Below are 22,671 nucleotides of genomic sequence, written 5' to 3'. Positions count from 1 at the left end.
GTATTCGTGACAAAGGAATTGCTCACAATGTGGGTAACTGTTGATAGTGTAGTAGGAAGACTGTCTTCTAAGATTGTCCTTTCCCGCAGCCTTCTTAGATGGTAGTCTTCTAATTTCATTGCTACCTGATTTTCGGTGACATGGTTCCGGGCTGCCGTTTGAACAGATAGGTGAAGGAATTTATCTTGCTAAATTCAAATTAAGTGCATGATGGAAAGCCAAGCCAGCGGCTTTTTAGCCAATTTTTTAGCCAACCTCTGGTATGTAACAGGCCGGAACAGCAGTTCAACAAGCATCTTAGTCACGTGGGACGAAGTTCCAGCTGATAAACAGAATGGTATCATCATGGGTTACACCATTACTTACCAGTCACAAACAGAGAATGACAATGGAAATGTTTTGGTTGGTGCCAGTGATCGTCAAAAGAATTTGACAGAGCTAAAGGAGTACGTCAACTACAATATCACAGTGTTTGCATCTACTGTAAAAGGAAATGGACCAGCCAGTGACGCCATTGTTGTTAGAACAGACCAGGATAGTAAGTATTTTTTCCCGACTGACTAGCTGAGCGATAAGTACAGTTTAAATAACCAAGAACTAACCATGCTTTACGAAATAAGTTAGTCAGATTGTTTCTAGCGAGGAAAGAACATAACAGTCGAAAGACTAACAAACCTGTTGCCCTTTGGAATTTAGAAATGTTGGTTTTTGTAGGGAAAGAAAAACCGCAAAAGCCGGAGAAAATCCTTTGGAACCAGGACCAGAACGAACAGCAAACCCAACCCGCATATGTCGCCGTGTCTGAACTTAGGCCACATTGGTGGGAAGCGAGTTCTTTGACCACTACGCCATCCCTGATGATGGGTACATTTTATATTCGAACGTTGGTCAGCATCCAAGCTGCTTCAAGTTTATTTTCGGTTGATGGTTGACTCGGGCTAGGCCCGGCCTCGTCGACTATCACGCAATAAAAATCGAAAGCGATTAGTTTTGTTTTACTAGAAGTCTACTTGTTTTTCAAAATATCATCTAAATCCTCTTCGCAGACACTTTGGAAATGCAAAGAAGCGGCCGCTATTTGTTATCAACCGCACACTTCTAGGTTACTCACTAATCTGTAACAGAATAGACAACGTGTAGTGCAGTCAAATAAGAGAACGGCATTCGTGATGGAACGCTAGTAGATTTATACTGCTATTTAAAATAATACGGAAATTATGCTCATTGAAAAATTAACAAGATTGTCGCAAAATAGGCAATTTCATGCATTAGCGAGAGGAGTCAGGTAAAGCTTGTCAACCCCTTCCTAAATGCAACGTTGTTTAGGATTAAGAAGCACCCTATTAGTAATAATAGCATTGCCATGAGTCTTAGGATAAAATCAACTACTTGGAGGCTAACCAAAGTCATTACAGTAGCATTTGTTGTTCAGAATTAGAAAAATTGTTTAGTTTGCTTGATGTACACGATGTACATGGTGAAGTTGGCTGAAAGAGTTGACGCCATGTTAGCGGATGAAAATTTAACACAATTTATATTCCTTGCAGTACCTGGCGCTCCCCCCCAGGATTTAAGATTAAACGACACAACTTCCACTTCACTTTTAGTGAGGTGGAATGAAGTTCCAGCTGCGGACAAGAACGGTATCATTCGTAGTTATACCGTGAGCTACCAGGCGATCAGTTCTTTACTCGTTGAAAACACAACAGTCTATGTTCCTACACGTGAGGTGAATCTAACTGGGCTGATAAAGAATATGAACTACAGTGTCAGGGTTTTGGCGTCTACCGACAAGGGAGATGGACACTACAGCGATCCCGAATTTTTCGTTACAAACCAAGATGGTGAGTTAGCGTTCAGATTTCCTCGCATTATTTGGGAATAATCATACAAGTAAAGGTGTTCAGAAAAGGTGTAACAAATAAAGGCTAGAGACGCTATATAGTAAGATCTATTATGGGTTGAAAACACGAAACGCTGGAAAACTTTTAAGGAGTTGAGATAGTTACAGGAAAAAACCCTGGACAAGAATGAAGAGGATAACAAACCGCTTGTAATTTGATTTCTATCTGTTAATTTGTTTGTGATCGTCATTGTCCATTCCCTCGCGGTAGAGATCCGGGCTCTCTTAAACGTTATCTGTATATATCCGTTTAATAGCTGCGATACCATTACTATCAATACCATTATTCTTTGTTCAGTACCTGGTGCTGCTCCTGAGAATGTGAGAGGACACAACACCAGCTCAACTAGTATCTCAGTCACGTGGGGTGAAGTGCCAGCAGATAAACAGCACGGTAAAATCCTTAGATACCTTGTCATTTACAAGGAGTCCGAGGGAGATGCAGAGACGATGGAACGGGTTGATTCACCCTCCCGTCGAATTGAGTTAACAAAACTTATAAAGTATACGGTATACAGCATCCAGGTGTTAGCTGCAACTTTGAAAGGTGATGGACCACGTAGCAATCCCATCACTGTATGGACGGACCAAGACGGTAAGTACGAGGGAAACAACATTAAATTTTTGGTGCAGAGGTAGGGAGACTCGGTTGGTTTTCAACTCATGCCCTCAACTAAGGTGAAGAGCATGCAGAAAAGTTGGCTATAAGGTTATATTCATGTGCAAATCATTGTCGCCACTGAAAACAAACAATATACAAGTCGATAACAGGTAAGGGTAGTAGCCTGTGTGAAAACTTAGCGGCCATCAGGACGGACACACAGTCTTGAACAGAAGAAAACTATCTTACAGGAAAAGTCGCTTTTTGATCATTATCAAAACTTTTAAAGAAAAACAAAATCTTAAGTGGAATGGTATACCATAAAATATGTACATAGACAGTTCCTTTCCCTGAAATACCGTCGGCACTAGTAGTAGTTTATCTCAATATAGCAACTGGTATTAAACCTACTTGCACTCAGTTTACAAAAGCTCAAATTGCTGTATGTTGCAGTACCTTCGAGGGCTCCTGTACTTACTTCTGTAAAGGTACTGAACAGTACTAGTGTCGAGGTGGAATGGCAGCCGGTTCCTAAAGAGTTTACATACGGTATCATTACAAAGTACGTCATATTCTACACAGCTGAGAGAGGGACGGGCGAAAAGGAAGTACCTGCATCGCTTCTGAAAGCGGTCGCAAATGGTCTTAGTCAGTCTACAACATATTCATTTCGAGTTAGGGCTGAGACTGTGAAGGGTGCAGGTCCAAAAAGTGATCCTAAAAGTGCGACTACTGAAGGTAAAGATATATATGCTTTTCATAAACACGGCAAATAGCAATTACCAGAAATTCAGCTGTATAGTAAAGCAGTAAAAGCAAATGAACAATATTATTTTGAAATTGAGCGAAACATCTAAATGGCAGTAATTAACTGAAGGTGGAATGTTCAAACGAAATGATAGAAGAAACACCCGTGGGAGTAGTATCCACGGTAGAGTTGGGTACTATGTCTAAAAATTACTTTAGAGGAGTATGGCCCATATGGGGGATTAAATCTCTCACCCTTCGTCAATGTACGTTGTATGTTGGCTTAGAAAAACGATCGACTTCCAAACGTAAGTTCCTGCCGAAATTATACCTTGCCAGATAGTATGTTAACGTTTTAATCATTTAATATACCTATACCTATATCAATATGTTGTTTTGCAGACCCATCGACCGCTCCGACGCTTCCCGATAGCAACATTGGAACAACAGAAGTGCCTGTCCCCTTTAAAACTAAGAAAGAGTTGAGTAATAGCAAACCTGTCAGGTCAGTGGCGGTCACGGAACTCGTTATTGAGTTTCTAGCACCTAAATCCAAAACGGTGTGGCTGATTGTACTGTAGCTATAGTAACCTGCTAAGTCAAGTAAATGACCAAATCGTTTTCAGCATCAAGTTTGTAGAAACCTGATAACAGTGCTGGTAATTTGCACGATATTACATATGGTCCTACAAAACAAAGGAAGTACTCCCAAAAATAGACAGAATTCATAGCTTTCTATCTTCTTTAGTACCTTTTGAGTCTTAAACCTCAAAAAATAAATAAATAAATAAATAAATAAATACATAAAAATAAAATTAAAACAATTTCAATATATACGTTTTAAAAGGAAGCCATATATGCCAGGGAATATATTAATAATTTAGCTGAGATTCGTAGTAATGACCTTTTTATCTTCATAGCTTACTGGATACATTTATGCTAAGTAGTCCTGTAGAAGCCTTTTAGTAATGTAATGTATTGTACTTCGATGTAAGTAAATGTTGTTATTTATTAACAAAACAAACAAACAAACAAAAACAGCGGTAGTGACAATCCATCAAAGTATGACTGCTACAAAATGCGGTATACTATTGCCAGCCACCTTATGTGAAAACAACTTACTACACTCTTTTACAGCTTTTATCAAATGATCGTCACACCCTTAACTGACGGACAGAACCTAGGAAAATCATCGGACACACAATACGTTAAAGTCATGCGAAACTACGATAACCAAGTGAAAGGAGAACCTTATATTACGGCTGAGTTCGCCAACGATCAGTCAAGGACATCATTTCCTGTTGGTGACCGGAAGTATTATTCCCGAGATGGTGTTACTGAAGCTAAGAGAAAGCGCAGAGAAACAACATGTGAGTCAGTTGACACCTAATGGCGTTCTAGAAATAAGGACGGTCTACATCCATTTATAAGAACGTATATATTGACTTGGAAGCATGCTGGCTAATATTTGAAATATTGACCCCCAAAGTTTAAGTCAAAAACCAAAAAAACTGAAAATTGAAACAAGTTTTTATAGACCTATGTATTGACTTGAGAGCATGCTGGTTAAAATTTGAAATTTTGACCACCAACGGTAAGTCAAAAACCAAAAAAAAAAACACAATTGAAACAAGTTTTATTGGGAAAAAATAAAATGAAAGCCTAGAACCACAGGTTTTCATAAATGATCTGCTTTGGGTTTAAATTGAACAGAGTTATCAGAGATCGTAATTGGCATAATATACGTTTATTGCAAAGTAACAAAGTACCACACCCTTATCAAAATAATCTTTCACACGAGCAACAAGCACGTGTCCCCTTAGAGAACATAAATAGAGATTTTGTTAATAGACTCCAAATATATAAAAATTTCTTCCCAAATCTTCAAAGTTTATGCATCCTTTGGAATAACATTTTTGAAACATTTTGAAAACCATAGTGAACTTTGAGAATGTATGACGCCACTGTGGCCTAAGTTTGGACAATCCCTGCTTAAAATATAAAATAATGTATAATAGATAAGTTTAATAATTTGGACTTAAACAGTAAAGACTAAAACCGTTTGTTTGCTGGCTTGCTTGTTTTGTTGTTTTTGTTGTTGTTGTTGTTGTTTGTCTTGTGTTGTTGCGACTTCAATGCCATCATTTCTGTTTCTTCCACCAGCACCTGGAGGGTCCCTTTAATATATAAAAGTCAAGATACAGTTTTGCTAGACTTGGGAGGGCTTCATTTCTCTCCGAATACTTCATTTTGCCAGTACTCATACGAGCACGCACAGAATTGATTTAATCCCGAGGTGCCTCTCCGCCTTTTCTTTCAGCTTTCATAAAGTATCAAAACGGAAAGCTTGAAGAAGGCACAAGATACGCGGTTTTTCAACGGTCTTTTGACGAAGATGGTGATTATGAAAATGAGGGATTCATTACGTTTACCACCAAAGATGATGGGATCCCGACAACAACTTTGATATTGTCAATAGTAGTTGGTTTACTTGTTCTTGTGATCTTGGCCGGTGGGATTGTAATGTGGCGTCGGTTGCATCCTAATGGTGAGTTTTAACTTTTATATCTGTATACAGTTCAACCCCTATTAAACGGCAACCTTCGGGAAACTCTCGTCGGTACTTTGATTACTGGCCGCGTATCATATAGGGGTTGACGTTTAACAGGTGGCCACTTGATAGGGGTTCGACTACAGATAGTTCTGATATGGTATTTGGTAGATTAGCTTCCTTGTTTCACCTACTGAATATCGTAAGGGAAGGAAGGCAGACAGACAGGCAAAGAGGGAAGGGAAGAAGGGAAGGGAAGTATGCATGCAGGGGGAGAGAGGGAAGGAGGGAAGGATAATAGTAGAGCAAGAGTGCCATAGGGAAGGAAGGAGGGAGGGAAGACAGACAGGCAGGTAGGCAGGCAGGCAGGTAGATAGGCAGGCAGGCAGGCAGGCAGGCAGGCGGGAGGGCAGGCAGGAAGGAAGGAAGGAAGGAAGGAAGGAAGGAAGGAAGGAAGGACGTACGAGTAAAACAATTACTACCAATGATAATTCAAAACGAAATAAAATGCAGCATAGAAAAACACGCTGCTCTTTTTTTTTCTGGTTCTTTCATATTCTAGCAGAGACAAAGTCAGTTTCAAGGAATCCTCAACAAGGTTCCACGCAAGAAATCTTAGAGCTGTCTCCTTATAGTAAACCATCCACAGAACCAAATTACTACAACACTACTCTTAACGAGTTAGAAACTGAAGGGCAGTCTACTTATGAAGCTGTTGATGTCGTACGTTCTGGCCTGGTAACTCATTATGATAACGTTGGTCCACAACAGGAGGACACTTACCAGGAGATCGATCATGGAGTCCATTACCAGCCATTAAATGTAAATTTTCAGGCTACTTACGAAGGGTATGTGAAGCCAACCTCGGGCCGAGTTTCATTGCCAAACTCATGAGAGTTGTTACGATGAGTACGAAGATATATCAATTGCCCCCTGCTTCGTGTGCTGAGAACAAACGACGTAAAGAAGAAGGGAAGTAAAAGGAAACCATAGGCACGAGAACTCGACCACTCACAAAATAATGTTAAAAGTATTTAAACAATGGCTTCCGTTTGGCGCGAAAATATCCTAGGATATTTGTCCGCGGACATTATCTGTTCCGAGAGGCGAACAGTTTTCCGAGAGCTTAGCTCAAGGAAAACTGTGAGCTTCGAGGAACAGATAATGTCCAAGGGCAAATATCCGAGGATATTTTCGCTTAAAATGGAGGTTATTGCGTTTATTATCCTTCAAATCTTTTCCGCAACACGCGCAGTTTTAGTGAAAATTGTGGAATATTCTCGGATATTCCCCATTTTCAGCTGAGGAATATTCGGTCACGTGACGTGTTTAGACCAATTGCGGGCGAGCGAAAATATTTGATGGATTATAATTATTATTTGTTGTTATTTGTGTGTTAAAAGTACTTGAGGTTATTTGTGTCTGATCTCGAAGTAGTGTAGACACTGTCGAAAAAGATTTACAGTACGTTCGGTTGTGTTAATTTGGCCTCTTTAAGTTCTTGAATATAGACATATCTAGACCATATTGAATATTGATAAAGGATTTGCGGCGGTACATGTAATTGATAGTCGGTTCCAGATATATCGAGACCCTAAAGCCTGGCACACACTTGTGAGATAAGCACAACACTATTGCAATAAGATCAAGCATAAGCACAAGGCAAAGAAGCATTTTCCATTTTCTTGTGCTGCCGCTTATGCTTATTCACTGCTTATCTCCCAATTGTGAACCAGGCTTTAGCCGCTGAAATTAGAGATGGCTTTCTTCTCCTCGGTCATAAAGACAGGGGCCGCGGAGACCATTTTAAAGTGGTAGGGCTAAAAAATCTGGCCAATACAAATAAACGTTAAGGTCAGTGTTTCGCCAATTATCTGAAGCCTGGTACACACTTCGTGCATTATTAAAGGCTGTTAAAACAAGCCGTGTTCGTACCACGCAAGGTCGCACTTACCTTACAAAGTGTAGGCGTTTTTGTTGGCTTTTGTTGCACATGTACACATACCGGTATTACAAACACATACGTCCACAATAGCTAGGGTAGTAACATAGCAGCTGAACATGGACTGGTAAAGGGTTGTTGGGTCACAGAGGACCCTCCTGCCCAAAAAACTATAGAGTACTCCCCCCACCCAGATCTTGATGTTGATGTTTGTCTGCCTGCTTGGAAAATTAGCATGTATTCAAGAACTTTTTTTTCTTTTCGCATGAGCTTACAGACCTTTCTCATTGCAGCTCATTCAAGGCTATAGGTAAGGTTTCTTATGAGACAGCACTTCTTTTCCAATTTGGAACCGCTTGTCTCTTTATATATTGCACGTAAAATACATCAAAATAAGTACCCTCTTTTGCAAGCATTTCAGTGTTGATCCAAAAAATCTGTCAACCCATAAATAGGTGTTCCAACAAGCTCACAGGGGGTTTGTTTCCCCTTGTTATCTTTTCAATCAGGAAGCAAAAATGTAAACAAAAGACAGGGTAAAAATCATTTAAGCTCATTAAAATCAAGTATTTGGGAATCTCTTTCCAAGTTTATGTGCATTTGACATCCCACTCACAGATCAGATCAATGTACTAAAATAAACCGTCGCAAGACAAGTATAGAGAACACCACTTTAATCTCAACTTAACTCGATGACGGTTGAACGTAGACAACTCAACACAGAAAAAAAACTGACGTGCTATAAACTGCAAAGCCGTGAACGAAAATCCTGCTTTATTGAACGTTAGATCTCACAGGAGATCTAATCAGCCAAACTTGAAAGGTAAAACGATAATAAGTCAAAGACTACTGCAAGGCTGACACAACGTAGCATATTTAAAACAATATTTCGGCTGGCCAGACCCGCCAACTTCAGATTTAGATGTTGCTAAATTTTAAAATGAAATTACAATATTATATAATGGTGCCGATGTTTGTCCTGTTTTCACACGGCACGAAAAATTGGATTTACTCTAAATTTGATCCTGATCAAAGTCGAAGTCAAATATGATCATAGCTTTGATCCAAACTTTGACGCGCGTCTAATGTGTGTCAAAAATGTCATGGCTTTGCCGATACATTTGATCTATGACAAAGAGGAGGGCAAATTTGATCTTAACTTTTACTCCACCTTTGACCCACGTAAAAGGGGGAATCAAATATCTTATGGATTTGCCATACATTTGATCCCTGCCAAAGGCGAGGTCAAACATGTCAATAACTTTGACTACAGTTTTGACGCGCGTTAAAGGCGTTCAAAGACACCACGGCTTTGCATACCTTTGATCTCTTATGTCAAAGGCGTTCAAAGGCGGCATGGCTTTGTACAACTTTGATCCTACGTCATGTCATGTCAAAGGCGAGGTCAAATATGGCCATATCTTGCGACTCCGCTTTTCATAACGCCCTAATAACCTGCGTTTTCGTATTTTTTGCTGTTTTAACGATAAAATGAAAGCTTGCTTTTTGTCAATGTGTATTTTTTTAATAAAAAAGTTTTCACTTGACCTGGAGGTGGCACAAGGAAACAACTCGAAAACAGCGGGAAAACGCGGCTGCCAGCGGCTTCCTGCATTTTTCTGGCCAATCGGAATAAAGGTCAACGAAGTCGGCTGTGAGGAAAGCAGACATTTTTCTTCATTTGGCTTCATTGTGGCGGCTTTGGTGAAATTTTCGTTGTGTTTTGGACCAGGAAAAGGTAAGTCCCTGAATTTCGTTCATTTGTTTTCAATGTTCAGAGAATAACGGAGTTTAAAAAGTTTATTAAATCCATTTTGAAATCACTGGCTATCCTTGCAATCTGATTGGCTCTCAATGGTGCGATTTATTCACGAATCGCACTATTTTTTGCTCCAAATCGCATCTTTTTCTCAGCCAATGAGAATGGGACACTAAAACAAAACAACCAATCACTTTTCAAGGCTTTTTTAAATTAACCAATCACATTGCAGGAAAATGAAAGACAAAAAAAAGCCATTGTTTGGCAAATTTGGCAACTTTTGTTGCCAAAATTTCGTAAAGTTTGAAAAATGGATGAATTTAATTACTTACAGTATCTAAATGATGATGAACAGCTCCTCCAGGCTGAAAATCAACTTTTCCGGGAGTCGTTTCCAACTTTCAGTATAGTTTGTGACGATTATTTTGGCGATATTTCTTCACCATCTGCTGAAGAAGCTCCGTGTGATCCCGAGTCCAGGAAAACAGAAACAAACGAAGAAAACACAGCAACAAATCCAGAGACAACCAATGAAGTAGACGTCTCGAGGTTTCCTGTAGTGTCAAGCGATGAAATACAAGAGCTGAAGTCTGAAAAAAAAATACGTCCCGCTCTACAAAACAGTGAATGAACGTGTTCCAAAGCTGGGCAAAGTCCCGCCATCTTGAAAATGTCAGCATCGAAACAATGTCGCCGGAAGAATTAGACAAGGTCCTGACGAAGTTCTACGCCGAAGCGAAAAAAAGGGACGGAGATGATTACGAGCCAGAATCACTGAAAATCATGCAAAGTGCGATTGAACGTCATCTAAAGGACAAAAACTATCCACTGAGTATCGTGCGATCGAGAGAGTTCCATAACTCACAAGAAGTCCTCAACGCGAAGGCACTTTCTCTGGGCCAGCAAGGAAAGGGTAAGAGACCAAACAAAGCCCAGCCACTAACACCAGACGAGGAATCTGCCCTGTGGGAGAAAGGTCAGCTGGGGGATTTCAATGGAAAGGTACTGACCAATGTGAACTTTAAAAACTTGACTGAACAACTTGGCTTACGCGGTCGCCAGGAAGACTACGACGCGTACGTGGAGGACCTTGTGATAAGACAGCAAGAAGATGGCACTGAAATCGTAGAGTTCTGCGAAGGTCCAACCAAAACACGAAGCGGTGGTCTGTCAATCAGGCGAAGAACTACACCACGGGTTATGTACAGCACCGACGGCGGAAAAACCGATCCAGTGCGGCTCTTGAAGCTTTGGTTGTCTAAGCGACCCGAGGGAATGAAGGACACAGGGCCTCTCTATCTGAGCATCATAAATCGTCCTCAGTCACCAGATGTCTGGTACACCAAAATTCGAATGGGACAAAACACCATCGGCAATATCATGAAATCCATGGCCTCCTGTCTCAAGACAAATAAGAAGTTGACGAACCACAGCATGAGGAAAACATTGGTGTCAAAACTGAAGAATTCTGGTCAACCACGCAATGTCATCTGCGAAATAACAGGCCATGCTCGTGAATCTTCCTTAGACGACTACGATGAAATAAATGAGAACCAAAGGAAAGAACTGTCTCACATAATCAGTGGATTCCGATATAAAGAAGGGCATAACGAAAAAAGTCCAAACGAGGTCTCCAACCAAACCAGTGCAAATGAAACCTCCAATCAAGCACTTGCAGTCCAGCGCCAACGAGCACCACTGGCTCCTATTCACCAACAACAAGGCCAAATACATCAGGCAATGATGGGTTTCAATCCTGATTTTCAGCCAACTGGATGGTCCGGATTTCCACCAAGCTTTCCTTCGCAGTTCCAGTACCGCATGGCAGCTTTCACTTCTTCTGGCAGCCCCGTTCCATCGGCGAGTTACACGGGTTGCACGTTCAATTTCTACTCCAAAGACGTCAATGAGAAGTCAGAACCACGGAAGAAACGGAGGGCTTACATCATTGAGTCGGATGACGAAGATTGAACTTTCAAGTGGACTGTTTTGTTTTGCTAATGACTTGAGCAAATTTTAACCGCTTGAGATGGAATGTGTTTTTCCTTCGTTACGCTCGAATGAGTTTTTGACACATGACGTTGACATGTAAGTCTTCATGTTTTCAAAATGAGATGTAAACGCGTTTCCGGTTCCGCTTTTTGACAAACCGGCTATTGGTTCAATAAATACTGGTACTGGGCTATTAAACTGTGCGATTTCAAAATGGATTTAATAAAGTGGTAATTGAACTGAGTGGAGTGCAATTTTGGTCTGAAATCATACGCGTGATTTCAAATCGAACTCGCGCTGCGCGCTCGTTCGATTTTGAAATCACGCGTATGATTTCAGACCAAATTGCACTCCACTCAGTTCAATTACCATTATAAATTAAACGCAGCAATGGCTACATAAAGAGCTGTGAATTGCGTATATTTATGGCAAGGCAGATCCTCGGCAGTGAAAACAATTTGGTCGAAGGTTAATTGCACTTGACTGAATCACAGTTGATCGGCAAAGCTCTTCGTTAAGAAAGACCAAACTTTATTTTCAATTCACATATACTTATTTGCAAACGTTGACAAAGATAATTTTTTTTCTCACTCAGTCAAGTCTTGTGTATTAAATTGAAGTGTCTGTCATAGCATAGATTTTAGCATGATCAGTGCTTGAAATAAACGTAACTTAATAATTAAGCTTAAACTTAACTCTATTTACGTATAAATGGTTGTGCACAATGCCTCTGGTAATTTCTGAGCTTAAACAATTCCCTTGAAAGAAAGCTCATGTAAATATAAAGGAAATTTGCATTGAAGGAAAAACTCAGTCAGCCATGCATGACAATCCATCACGACCTGACTTAATTATCATATTCATTATACCATTAAAAGAGTTGTTGACTCTGAAAATTTAATCTATGGATAAGTTTCTGCTTTTGTCTCTAGTTACCATTCTATTGAAAAAAAGCTCTGTTTGTTGCCACAGTTGAAATTATGATGATGTTTGTTCATTAATGTTGATAAATGACTTCACTGGGTTGAATTTAACAAATTGCATGTGGTTTAGTGTGGTCTGTACTCTTATCGACAATGATACGCACCATCACAGTGGTCAAAATGTTGTGGACTCATGAAGCGCAGCTGAGTGAGTCCACAACAAATTTTGACCACTGAGATAGCGAGATCAGTAGCAATTGTAGTAAAAATATGTTTTGTATTTGTTGTATCAGGCTTATGGATCAGTCATTTGGAACTCCACTATCTCCTGCCCAACCATCCCCCCCGTCCCACCCCGAACCTGCCAGGCATTTGACATTTTGAACTGTCTCCTGGGCTAAGAATGGTGTCATACCAGATGATCAAATGCACCTACCCTGTGACATTTGCAAAACTGAGTAATAGAAATGTAGATTGAGTGTCAACCGAGGTGTCAATGGAGTGTTGATTGAGTATCGATCGGGTGTGGTAGAGAGTCGATTTAGAGGATCGATCAAGGGTATCAATTGACACTCGACCACGGATGCCTTTAGTACACATAATCCAGCTTATCTGTTAGTAGGTGAAATTGTTACAATGTTTGATAAAAAATCAAACTTGCCATTAGTTGCAAATTAAAAAGCTGACCCCATAATAATATTATTATGCGACCTCTCTGGACAATACCAGTAGTTTTAGAGTTTCATGTCTTGGTCTTTTGAGCAGTAGACAATTAAATGCCAATAAATATGTGACTAGTGGAAATTTGCTTATGAATGTTGTTTTTATCCTTCAGCTAGCCACTCTAGAAGAAATGAAGAAATTAACAGAATAAATTCTGGGAGAGGATACAATATACAACTCTGCAGCTCATAGTCAACTCAGATGCAGTTAAATCATGCAATGCTCCAAAGTGTGCAAACATCAGAACATTTTGGTAAGTAAAAGGCTGGAATATTCATTTGTTATTTCTATATTCTTATAAGATTAAATTTGGAAATACAGTTAACAATAAAGATTAGCGAAAAAACTGAGCAACGACGTTTCGGTGTCATCCTGGCACCATTTTCAAGTTAAAAAATATTTGTGCGAAAAGTAAACTAATTTATACCAATGGTAGAGGTGCGAAATTGAATAAATTAAGATTAAGATAGCTGTTCAATGTTCATGTTCATTCCAATGAGGTGTCAAACACTGGTAATGAGTTCAGTGTCTGTTCAAAGCCTAAACAAATACTTTTGCGCGAATGGAGTCTGACTGTGTGTTAAGGCTCGGTTTCTTCTTGCGAATCCACAACATTTCGTGGATCAAGCAATCGAACTTTCCGTGACATTTCTTTAGGATCTTAAAGTTGTTAGTCAGGTCACCAACTGTATCAACTCGGTGTTCATTTTGAAGGTGTTTTCCGATGGCGGTAAATCGGTGTTCCTCAATGCGCTTGTAAAGATGACGGCTAGTGTAACCGACGTATTCTGCATCACACAGATCACATATATAGTTATAAACAACGCACTGTTGATTGATCAAAGGTGGTTTTGGCTCTTGTACTTTGAGATCATCGCCAATTTTACGGCTTCTGAACACCGGCTGTAGTTTGTGATCAAGTTTATTACTCAAGTCCGAGAGATGTTTCTTTACTATGTCCGCTGATTTCTGGTCTTTAAAAGGCAGGACAATGCGGTAGATATTCTCTGTTGGAGGCGTCGATCTTGTGTCTGGTGACATCACTGAATTAACGAAACGGGTGATGGTGGAGTTCACAAGAGAATCTGAGTACTTGAGGTTAGAAAAGATCAGTTTAAGGCGTTCGCATTCTGTTGAGAATAGTTCCCATGTTGAGGACAAGCGGTAAGCACGGTTTAACATGGTTTTAACTAAAGATCTTTTATAGCGGTTGTCGACATGACTTTGGTGGTGTAAGAGGAGACCAGTGTTTGTGGGTTTACGGTAAACACTTGTTACCAGCTTGCAGCCCTTCTTGCATATTTCAATGCCGACAAATGGTAGCTTACCGTTAGATGCGATCTCCATGGTGAAGGATATGGATGGATGACAGTTGTTCAAAGTCTTCAGAAAGGCTTCTGCGGTTGGTATGTCTTTCATTGTGGCTAGTGTATCATCCACGTAGCGTCTGTAGAAGTCTGGCAACTTGTTCTCGTTTTGTAGCTTTTCCTCGATAGAACAAAGAAAAGTATTGGCCATTAGGGGACCCAAGGGAGAGCCCATCGCTACTCCATCAATTTGTTGGTAGAGTTGACCGTTAAATTGAAATAGCTGGTCCTTTGTTGCTACTGACAACAGTTCAATTAGATCAGCTTTGCTGATGTTTAGATGGTGTGTTTTGTTGAACCAGTTGTCAACAAAAGCTCTATCAGCAAGGATCTCGATGGTTTCTTGTAGTGGGACGTTCGTAAATAGCGAAGAGACATCATAAGATACTAGGATGTCAGATTCGTCGAGGCTCAGATTGCGAATCTCATCAGCGAAGGAAAATGTGTCAGATATTGTGTAGCTGTTGATCGACAGGGGCTTCAGTTTATCGTCGAGCCATCTCGCGAGGGCGAAGTTGTAAGTACTTGTGGCGGATAGAATGGGCCTCATCGCCAGTTTTTCTTTATGAGTCTTTGGGAGACCATAAAGATGGGCGAGTCGTGATCCTTTCGGGCAAACTGAGTCGGCAATCTGTTTTGGGAGAATTTTGCGCACGACAGATTCAAGGTGTTTCTCTTTCTGCAGTAAAGGGTGGTAGTTTTTGAGCGGTCGTCCACGCGTCTTGGGTCTCTCCGAACTTACGGCGGTAAATTTAGCTGTATCGTTGATGGAAGATTCACTCAAAAGGCGAACATATTCTGCCTTATCCATAACAACTACTCCTGTACCTTTATCTGGTTTCGTGATTACGATGTCATCTCTTCGTTTTAGTTGCTCAATAGCTCTTTGTAGCGCTTTCGGTGGTTTGGGGGCTTTGCACTCGATGTAGTTAAGCGCGATCGATCGAAGGGTCGCCGCAGCTAATTCCTTCTTATCATCGGATAATGAAGGCTCCAGTTGCCAGAAGGCTTTCTCGAAGCTAGCTTGAATGTCCATTGAAGAGATGCGTTGCGGCAAGGAAAACTTCAAACCTCGACACAGAACAAGCTTCTGGAAGAATGAAAGCTTGTAGGAGGAAATGTTCTGGATATGTTTGTCCACATCGTGATCTTTGTTTAGCAGCTTCATGATTTTGTTGATATGGCCGCTCATCATTTTCTCATAGTGCTTTTTTGCGGAGGTTAACCATCGTTCTCAGGATGCACATATATTGGAGCGATGAACAATTCCGGCGTATTTCAACGTAGATTCCGTTAAGTTCCTTCTTCAGTGTCGCATTTTGCTTTACTTTTGCCCTTAGTTCTTCTGCGATGACATTAGTTGAAAATTGCTCGGAAGCCTTTGACCATTTCATATGCTTTGTTTGATCAACTTTGGCGAAGGTAGGAGTTAGTTCGAAATTCTGGCAAAGCTGAAGAAACTCGATGGCTCCATCGCATTGGATTTGTTTCTTGCTGCAGTCTTCAAGTCGCCTGAAGTACTGCAGCTGGTTTTCGCGTTGTAAAATTCTTATAAGATTAAATTTGGAAATACAGTTAACAATAAAGATTAGCGAAAAAACTGAGCAACGACGTTTCGGTGTCATCCTGGCACCATTTTCAAGTTAAAAAATATTTGTGCGAAAAGTAAACTAATTTATACCAATGGTAGAGGTGCGAAATTGAATAAATTAAGATTAAGATAGCTGTTCAATGTTCATGTTCATTCCAATGAGGTGTCAAACACTGGTAATGAGTTCAGTGCAGAATACGTCGGTTACACTAGCCGTCATCTTTACAAGCGCATTGAGGAACACCGATTTACCGCCATCGGAAAACACCTTCAAAATGAACACCGAGTTGATACAGTTGGTGACCTGACTAACAACTTTAAGATCCTAAAGAAATGTCACGGAAAGTTCGATTGCTTGATCCACGAAATGTTGTGGATTCGCAAGAAGAAACCGAGCCTTAACACACAGTCAGACTCCATTCGCGCAAAAGTATTTGTTTAGGCTTTGAACAGACACTGAACTCATTACCAGTGTTTGACACCTCATTGGAATGAACATGAACATTGAACAGCTATCTTAATCTTAATTTATTCAATTTCGCACCTCTACCATTGGTATAAATTAGTTTACTTTTCGCACAAATATTTTTTAACTTGAAAATGGTGCCAGGATGACACCGAAACGTCGTTGCTCAGTTTTTTCGCTAATCTTTATTGTTAACTGTATTTCCAAATTTAATCTTATAAGAATTTTACAACGCGAAAACCAGCTGCAGTACTTCAGGCGACTTGAAGACTGCAGCAAGAAACAAATCCAATGCGATGGAGCCATCGAGTTTCTTCAGCTTTGCCAGAATTTCGAACTAACTCCTACCTTCGCCAAAGTTGATCAAACAAAGCATATGAAATGGTCAAAGGCTTCCGAGCAATTTTCAACTAATGTCATCGCAGAAGAACTAAGGGCAAAAGTAAAGCAAAATGCGACACTGAAGAAGGAACTTAACGGAATCTACGTTGAAATACGCCGGAATTGTTCATCGCTCCAATATATGTGCATCCTGAGAACGATGGTTAACCTCCGCAAAAAGCACTATGAGAAAATGATGAGCGGCCATATCAACAAAATCATGAAGCTGCTAAACAAAGATCACGATGTGGACAAACATATCCAGAACATTTCCTCCTACAAGCTTTCATTCTTCCAGAAGCTTGTTCTGTGTCGAGGTTTGAAGTTTTCCTTGCCGCAACGCATCTCTTCAATGGACATTCAAGCTAGCTTCGAGAAAGCCTTCTGGCAACTGGAGCCTTCATTATCCGATGATAAGAAGGAATTAGCTGCGGCGACCCTTCGATCGATCGCGCTTAACTACATCGAGTGCAAAGCCCCCAAACCACCGAAAGCGCTACAAAGAGCTATTGAGCAACTAAAACGAAGAGATGACATCGTAATCACGAAACCAGATAAAGGTACAGGAGTAGTTGTTATGGATAAGGCAGAATATGTTCGCCTTTTGAGTGAATCTTCCATCAACGATACAGCTAAATTTACCGCCGTAAGTTCGGAGAGACCCAAGACGCGTGGACGACCGCTCAAAAACTACCACCCTTTACTGCAGAAAGAGAAACACCTTGAATCTGTCGTGCGCAAAATTCTCCCAAAACAGATTGCCGACTCAGTTTGCCCGAAAGGATCACGACTCGCCCATCTTTATGGTCTCCCAAAGACTCATAAAGAAAAACTGGCGATGAGGCCCATTCTATCCGCCACAAGTACTTACAACTTCGCCCTCGCGAGATGGCTCGACGATAAACTGAAGCCCCTGTCGATCAACAGCTACACAATATCTGACACATTTTCCTTCGCTGATGAGATTCGCAATCTGAGCCTCGACGAATCTGACATCCTAGTATCTTATGATGTCTCTTCGCTATTTACGAACGTCCCACTACAAGAAACCATCGAGATCCTTGCTGATAGAGCTTTTGTTGACAACTGGTTCAACAAAACACACCATCTAAACATCAGCAAAGCTGATCTAATTGAACTGTTGTCAGTAGCAACAAAGGACCAGCTATTTCAATTTAACGGTCAACTCTACCAACAAATTGATGGAGTAGCGATGGGCTCTCCCTTGGGTCCCCTAATGGCCAATACTTTTCTTTGTTCTATCGAGGAAAAGCTACAAAACGAGAACAAGTTGCCAGACTTCTACAGACGCTACGTGGATGATACACTAGCCACAATGAAAGACATACCAACCGCAGAAGCCTTTCTGAAGACTTTGAACAACTGTCATCCATCCATATCCTTCACCATGGAGATCGCATCTAACGGTAAGCTACCATTTGTCGGCATTGAAATATGCAAGAAGGGCTGCAAGCTGGTAACAAGTGTTTACCGTAAACCCACAAACACTGGTCTCCTCTTACACCACCAAAGTCATGTCGACAACCGCTATAAAAGATCTTTAGTTAAAACCATGTTAAACCGTGCTTACCGCTTGTCCTCAACATGGGAACTATTCTCAACAGAATGCGAACGCCTTAAACTGATCTTTTCTAACCTCAAGTACTCAGATTCTCTTGTGAACTCCACCATCACCCGTTTCGTTAATTCAGTGATGTCACCAGACACAAGATCGACGCCTCCAACAGAGAATATCTACCGCATTGTCCTGCCTTTTAAAGACCAGAAATCAGCGGACATAGTAAAGAAACATCTCTCGGACTTGAGTAATAAACTTGATCACAAACTACAGCCGGTGTTCAGAAGCCGTAAAATTGGCGATGATCTCAAAGTACAAGAGCCAAAACCACCTTTGATCAATCAACAGTGCGTTGTTTATAACTATATATGTGATCTGTGTGATGCAGAATACGTCGGTTACACTAGCCGTCATCTTTACAAGCGCATTGAGGAACACCGATTTACCGCCATCGGAAAACACCTTCAAAATGAACACCGAGTTGATACAGTTGGTGACCTGACTAACAACTTTAAGATCCTAAAGAAATGTCACGGAAAGTTCGATTGCTTGATCCACGAAATGTTGTGGATTCGCAAGAAGAAACCGAGCCTTAACACACAGTCAGACTCCATTCGCGCAAAAGTATTTGTTTAGGCTTTGAACAGACACTGAACTCATTACCAGTGTTTGACACCTCATTGGAATGAACATGAACATTGAACAGCTATCTTAATCTTAATTTATTCAATTTCGCACCTCTACCATTGGTATAAATTAGTTTACTTTTCGCACAAATATTTTTTAACTTGAAAATGGTGCCAGGATGACACCGAAACGTCGTTGCTCAGTTTTTTCGCTAATCTTTATTGTTAACTTTATTTCTATATGTTGTAGCATAGACCATCTTATAATTTCTTCAGCCACAACTTTTAATATCTTTTTCCAGTAAAGAAAGGATATAAATAGATTTTGAAAACCTGGCTATAGCTTATTAATGTTATTTTAATTGATCATTTTTATTACAGTCTCACTCTGTGAAAAAAAAAGTTGTTTCTTTTTGGTTCATTTAAGGGCAAGTAAGGAAATGTTGTCTTTCTTAAGGGACAAATACATCAACTGGCTCACCTGGATGAAAATTAAGTAATTAAAATGTTATTGAAAACATGCAAGGCGTGGGAATCTTTTTGGTAAATGAATCAAAGTTGCAGAATGTTGCAAACCAGTCTCAGGAAATGTTGGTTTTTGACTGGTAAAAGCTGAGTTTTGAATCTAAATTTTGAGTGGTTGTCTGCAATATCGACTGTTTTGGTTTGGCCATCAGGTTTCCAAACCAAATTTTTCCAAGCAAAATTAATAATATGATTAATTCATAACTATTGATGGGATCAGTAGAAAATTTAAGGCGTAGAGGATTTGATAATAACTTAGTAAAAGAAAATTGACAAAGACATTTATTTGCTTTTACTCAATTTAAAATTTTGTTAGCAAATTTGACTGGATAATAGCCATTTCCCTCTATGAGATGTGGCTGCACTGGGAATCATAGTGGTTGTATTCATCATCTTGGACTGGATTTTTGTTTCAATGAATGAGCCATGCGATTCCATGCAGGCATGTCTCATGTTAAATCATTTAATTTCAGGAATTTTTTTCAGTGGAAAAAAGTGTACAAGTAGTTGCTAACTGTTTACTAATCAAATGTGCAATTATTTTGATATGTTTATATGCTCCTTTTCACATATGATCTACAAGGAAAATAAGGAAAAAGATTACACCACTGAACATGAAGAGATCTGTGGAAATTACACAGGAACAGCAATATTCCCAAAGGTGTATGTATTCCTCATTTCTTGTCACAGTTTATGTCAGATTTGTTGATTTTTAGATTGCTATTCTGCAACCATAAAAGATCTTTGTTGTAAGAGGTCTGTAAGATGTCTTTAAGAGACAGGCAGACAGATGGACTTATAAACTGGCTCTAGGCTTTTTGTTTATTTGTGCCAAGCTGTACACTTTTAAAATGACCCCAAGTCTTTGTTCTCTTATGAAATTCTAGCTGGGGATAACCCTTGTTCAGCTGGTGAAATTAGCTTGTTAAACTGGCTCTTAATGACACACCTGTGTGACCAAATCTCTGAGTAGAGTGGAGAGAAATACAGAAAAAAGGCTATTATTGACAGAAGCACAAACTATTCGAAGGAGGAGTAATGATCTGATTGGTCACGTTTTATTAATGTGATATTAGCAAAAACTATAGGCAAACTTTAAGGAATAGAATGCCAAGATTCACCCTTAATATTCATTTCCAACGTTTTTGTCTGTTTGCTTCTGTTTAGACAATGCGGACAAGCAGTGGTCGACAGGATGGACTTATCCAGTGAAGATGCATTGATTAATTTCGTCAACGCCTTAGACTTTGTCAAAATGTGTCTTCCCTAGAAATAATGGGGATTTAGTTGGCATTGACCCCCAACAAGGCAGTTTAACCACTTTGATGAGAAAGAAGTGGAAAACACTGTATTCCATTCCACTTATAATGCAAGAATGAGCAAGTGCAAGAAGCAGAAAAGGAGAACTGCCAAAACATAAGGAGTTCCATGCAACGGTCGTACGTGCCATCTGGAAAGGACGCTTATACACTAGTTGACTTTTGTGCGAAGTTTGCTATATCTTTCCCGAAATTTTGCGGTTGTCTTCCCTATTGTCTAGTCTGGTCTAGTAAATTTAAGGAACTGAGAATTTAGCCGTAGTACTTCAATGTTAGATAAATGCACTTTGTACCATGGAAGATTTGTTGACTGTTGTTTTCACGATAGACAGAACAATGTTTTCCTTATGATCAGTCTCATTACGTGTAGTTTGAAACCAAGCCTGTAACGTGGCTTTTTGAAACCTGAAGCCCAAAACATTTATGTAAGGTACTTGAAGGTATTTACTCTTGGTAAAAACGGGGAAAAAATTGAAACTGAGATGAAGTTGAACATATTTATTTTCTTAAAATTAGGCGCAATGATCTTTCCGGGCCGCTTTTCCGTTAACATTTGTCAATAGTTTGGTACAAAATAACCTTATTAAAGCTGATATATTCTTCAAAACTTGTCAGACATAAATCAAGAGTACGGATCTAATTGCATCTATCGTATGCGGAGCTACAAAGCTAGTGTAGTAAGCAGAAAAAAGCGTATAAGATGTGGATCGCGCGAAACGTGATCAACGGTCGCGCAGCGCGAAAGAGGAGCGCGAGCGAGAAGTTCGGGCGAGACGCGCGAGCGCGGAACGCGCAGAGTACCTTTGACAAACCTTTGGCCTGCGTCACAGGCATCTTCGACCACGTCTTTAGCAAACTTTGGACTCGAATCGCAGACAAATTTGATTACACTTTTGACCCGCCTTTGACAGTGCGCAAAGGCGTATCAAAGGATCACCTTTAACCCTAAAAACACAGGCGTTCAAAGGTGAGTAAAAACGGCCTTTCACGCCTTTGATTTGGTGGTAAAGGTTTATTCACAGATGATCTTTGATTCGCGTCACAGATCGTCAAAAGCGTGCAAGGCGACCTTTACAAAACCTTTAACAACACATTTGACGCGCGGTAAAGGCGATTTTTCGTGCCGTGTCAATAGCTGTTTCGTTCATTAAAAATTGTTCGTTTCGCTCGTATAAGTTTATTAAGATCGACGAATAAATCACGTTCTCATCAAAGCTTACCACATTGGCATGAGATTTGTTCATTTTAAAGTCTTCCCCATGAGGCCACCGCGGCTCTCACTAGTTCCACCATGCGTGCCACTTAAATGCTTGCCCGACCTTTCTATGTAAACGTTGTTTGTGCAAACTACTGAAATTTAGTCACCTCATGACTCAAGACACCCCATGGCTATTATTAGATGGAAACTGTACAGAAATCCGTGTGCATCAGTAAAATATGCGAGAAACTGATCCGTGCTAGAAACACGCTGGTTAGACATAAAAAACTGGAAATGCCATGTGACAGGTGACCAATGGGCTTCATAATACAGATGACATTAGGGACATTCAATCCTTCACGAGACAAAATCCTAATTTTTCGTTGAGTGTTTGCGGATGAGTGGCAATCAAGGGTTTTAAACAAATTGGACATGTTTTACACGGAGAACGTTTTGAGACTGTCATTTACATTGTAGG

General features: G+C 40.2%; 5 protein-coding genes and 1 long non-coding RNA gene across 6 annotated transcripts in view; 5 read left to right on the top strand and 1 right to left on the bottom strand.

The window, feature by feature from the left end:
* LOC110046797 (uncharacterized) overlaps positions 1-22,671 on the top strand; it is a 233,244-nt gene that overhangs the window by 172,812 nt on the left and 37,761 nt on the right. The window lies entirely within an intron of this gene.
* LOC149114189 (receptor-type tyrosine-protein phosphatase F-like) lies at positions 269-4,739 on the top strand. Its single transcript, XM_089287643.1, has 6 exons — positions 269-538; positions 1,548-1,844; positions 2,202-2,498; positions 2,958-3,242; positions 3,654-3,756; positions 4,389-4,739. The coding sequence occupies exons 1-6, from the start codon at positions 346-348 to the stop codon at positions 4,639-4,641; spliced, it is 1,428 nt and encodes a 475-aa protein (XP_089143769.1). The 5' UTR covers positions 269-345; the 3' UTR covers positions 4,642-4,739.
* On the top strand, positions 10,131-12,036 carry LOC149114188 (zinc finger MYM-type protein 3-like). The gene has a single exon (XM_089287595.1). The coding sequence runs from the start codon at positions 10,131-10,133 to the stop codon at positions 11,472-11,474; it is 1,344 nt and encodes a 447-aa protein (XP_089143721.1). The 3' UTR covers positions 11,475-12,036.
* On the bottom strand, positions 13,430-16,295 carry LOC149114187 (uncharacterized). The gene has a single exon (XM_089287566.1). The coding sequence runs from the start codon at positions 15,701-15,703 to the stop codon at positions 13,682-13,684; it is 2,022 nt and encodes a 673-aa protein (XP_089143692.1). The 5' UTR covers positions 15,704-16,295; the 3' UTR covers positions 13,430-13,681.
* Positions 16,295-19,383, top strand: LOC149114186 (uncharacterized). Its single transcript, XM_089287567.1, has one exon. It carries the CDS (start codon positions 16,711-16,713, stop codon positions 19,159-19,161), a length of 2,451 nt encoding a protein of 816 aa, XP_089143693.1. The 5' UTR covers positions 16,295-16,710; the 3' UTR covers positions 19,162-19,383.
* Positions 20,007-21,602, top strand: LOC149114185 (uncharacterized). Its single transcript, XR_016206603.1, has 2 exons — positions 20,007-20,337; positions 20,844-21,602. It is a non-coding gene; the product is annotated as an uncharacterized LOC149114185 (long non-coding RNA).

The sequence above is a fragment of the Orbicella faveolata genome, unplaced genomic scaffold, assembly GCF_042242905.1.
Source record: "Orbicella faveolata isolate gen_17 unplaced genomic scaffold, um_ofav_v1 contig_14, whole genome shotgun sequence".
In the NCBI taxonomy this organism is placed as follows: domain Eukaryota; kingdom Metazoa; phylum Cnidaria; class Anthozoa; order Scleractinia; family Merulinidae; genus Orbicella; species Orbicella faveolata.
This window is presented reverse-complemented; position numbering and strand designations above follow the sequence as displayed.